The sequence below is a fragment of the Gastrolobium bilobum genome, unplaced genomic scaffold (assembly GCF_033153095.1).
Source record: "Gastrolobium bilobum isolate Gb01-03AN ecotype WA unplaced genomic scaffold, APGP_CSIRO_Gbil_v1 utg26465, whole genome shotgun sequence".
In the NCBI taxonomy this organism is placed as follows: Eukaryota; Viridiplantae; Streptophyta; class Magnoliopsida; order Fabales; family Fabaceae; genus Gastrolobium; species Gastrolobium bilobum.
Genome location: NW_026895344.1, coordinates 93,688 through 95,777, shown reverse-complemented (window position 1 = coordinate 95,777; position 2,090 = coordinate 93,688). Strand labels below are relative to the sequence as shown.

Here is a 2,090-nt window from a genome sequence, read left to right as displayed (position 1 = left end):
CACAAAGAAAAACCAATTATGCTCCATTCCACAGAGATGACCAACGCATCAATACCTTGGAGAATTATGTCAAAGAATATGTCACCAGGAATGATGCTGTGGTCAGAAATATTGAATCCCACCTGGGACAGATAGCTGCCAGCCTCAACACTAGTATACCAAAAATTTTATCAGAAGGAATTGATGTTCCCCCCAAATCTCATGCAGAACAAATCAAGGCAGTTACATTGAGGATTGGAAAAATCACTACGCAACCCACAATCACGCCTAAAACTACTACCTTAAATACTGGGCGGAATGTGATGACCCACCTGAAGAATCTCCAAAAGCATCACAACAACTACCTCTACATGTAGCTGTCGAACAAAGTCTAGAGTTTGGAGAAGATATTAAAGCTGATAAAATCCTAGTAGACAAAAGTCGAACAATCAGTCCACCACAACACAAGCAAGTACCAGTCAAAATTCTGTTCCCCCAAAGAACAAGAAAGCAACAAGATGAAAAACAGTTTGAGAAATTTTTGGATATTTTAAAACAACTCCACATCAACATACCCCTGGTGGACGCTCTGGAACAAATGCCCAAGTACGTCAAATTCATGAAAGACGTTCTCTCCAAGAAAAGAGGAATAATAGAACATGAAACTGTGAAGATGATGCAAGAAAGCTGCCAATACTTGGGCAAACTCTCACCCAAGCTGCAGGATCCAGGAAGCTTTACCATCCCTTGTGTAATAGGAAACACTTACCAAGGTAAGGCCTTGTGTGACCTAGGGGCAAGCATCAATCTTATGCCTTCATCAGTTTTTAAACAATTAGCCACAGGACTGGCAAAGCCAACCACTGTGACGTTACAGATCGCAGACAGATCCATTGTCAAACCGGAAGGAAAGGTAGAAGATCTACTAGTTAGAGTAGATAAATTCATCTTTCCCGCTGACTTCATCATTTTGGACTATGAAGCTGATATTGATGTTCCCATCATCTTGGGGAGATCGTTCCTAGCAACTAGAGGAGCGTTCATCAATGTTCAAAAAGGGGAACTTACCATGAGAGTACATGATGATGAAGTTAAGTTCAATGTCGTTAAAGCAATGAAATTTCATGATGAGGAAGAAGACTTGGAAGAATGCTCTGCAATCACTCTATTAGACAACCAGAGTCACCTGAAACCAGAAGGTGAAGAAACAACAGAAGAACAAGCTCTACTACAGAAAGAAGAACAAAATTGCTATCTGCAGGAAAGGAAACCTGAACCCCTGCAGAGAACTGAGAAAGAAAAACAGGTCAAAAGACCATCTTCAAAACAACCTCCTGACTTGGAACCTAAGCTCTTCCCTAGCACTTGAAATATGCATATCTGGGAAGCAATAACACCCTGCTTGTCATCATCTCCTCACTCCCCACGGAGAAACAAGAAGAACTACTGATCTGCAGGCTAAAAAAATACCAGGGAGCTATTGGTTGGACCATAGCAGACCTCAAAGGTATCAGTCCCTCTTTTTGTATGCATAAGATATTATTAACTGATCCTAACAATTTTTCAGTAGAGCACCAAAGGAGATTAAATCCCATCATGAAAGAGGTGGTTAGAAAGGAAGTTATCAAGTGGTTAGACACATGCATCATATATCCTATCTCAGACAGCAGTTGGGTAAGTCCTGTCCAGTGTGTTCCCAAAAAAGGGGGCATAACTGTAGAATTGAATGCAAGAAATGAACCGATCCCTGTCAGGAAAGTTACAGGATGGAGAATTTTCCAGGACTATGGGAAGCTTAATAATGTCACCAAAAAAGACCACTTTGCACTTCCCTTTACAGATCAGATGTTGGATCACCTCGCAGGTAAAGAGTACTTATGTTTTCTTTAAGGTTATTCTGGATATAACCAAATTGCTGTAGCACCAGAGGATCAACACAAAACCAACTTCACTTGTCCCTACTGAACGTTTGCCTTCAGAAGGATGCCTTTCGGATTATGCAATGCACCAGCGACGTTCCAAAGGTGTATGTTTTCTATTTTTTCTAATTTGATAGGTGAAGGAGTGGAAGTCTTCATGGACGACTTCTCAGTTTTGGGAACGTCGTATGA

General features: G+C 41.0%; 1 protein-coding gene across 1 annotated transcript; it reads left to right on the top strand.

Moving 5' to 3' along the window:
• The first annotated feature begins 577 nt into the window (after positions 1-577).
• LOC133306469 (uncharacterized) lies at positions 578-1,348 on the top strand. Its single transcript, XM_061506799.1, has one exon. The coding sequence runs from the start codon at positions 578-580 to the stop codon at positions 1,346-1,348; it is 771 nt and encodes a 256-aa protein (XP_061362783.1).
• Positions 1,349-2,090: the final 742 nt, after the last annotated feature.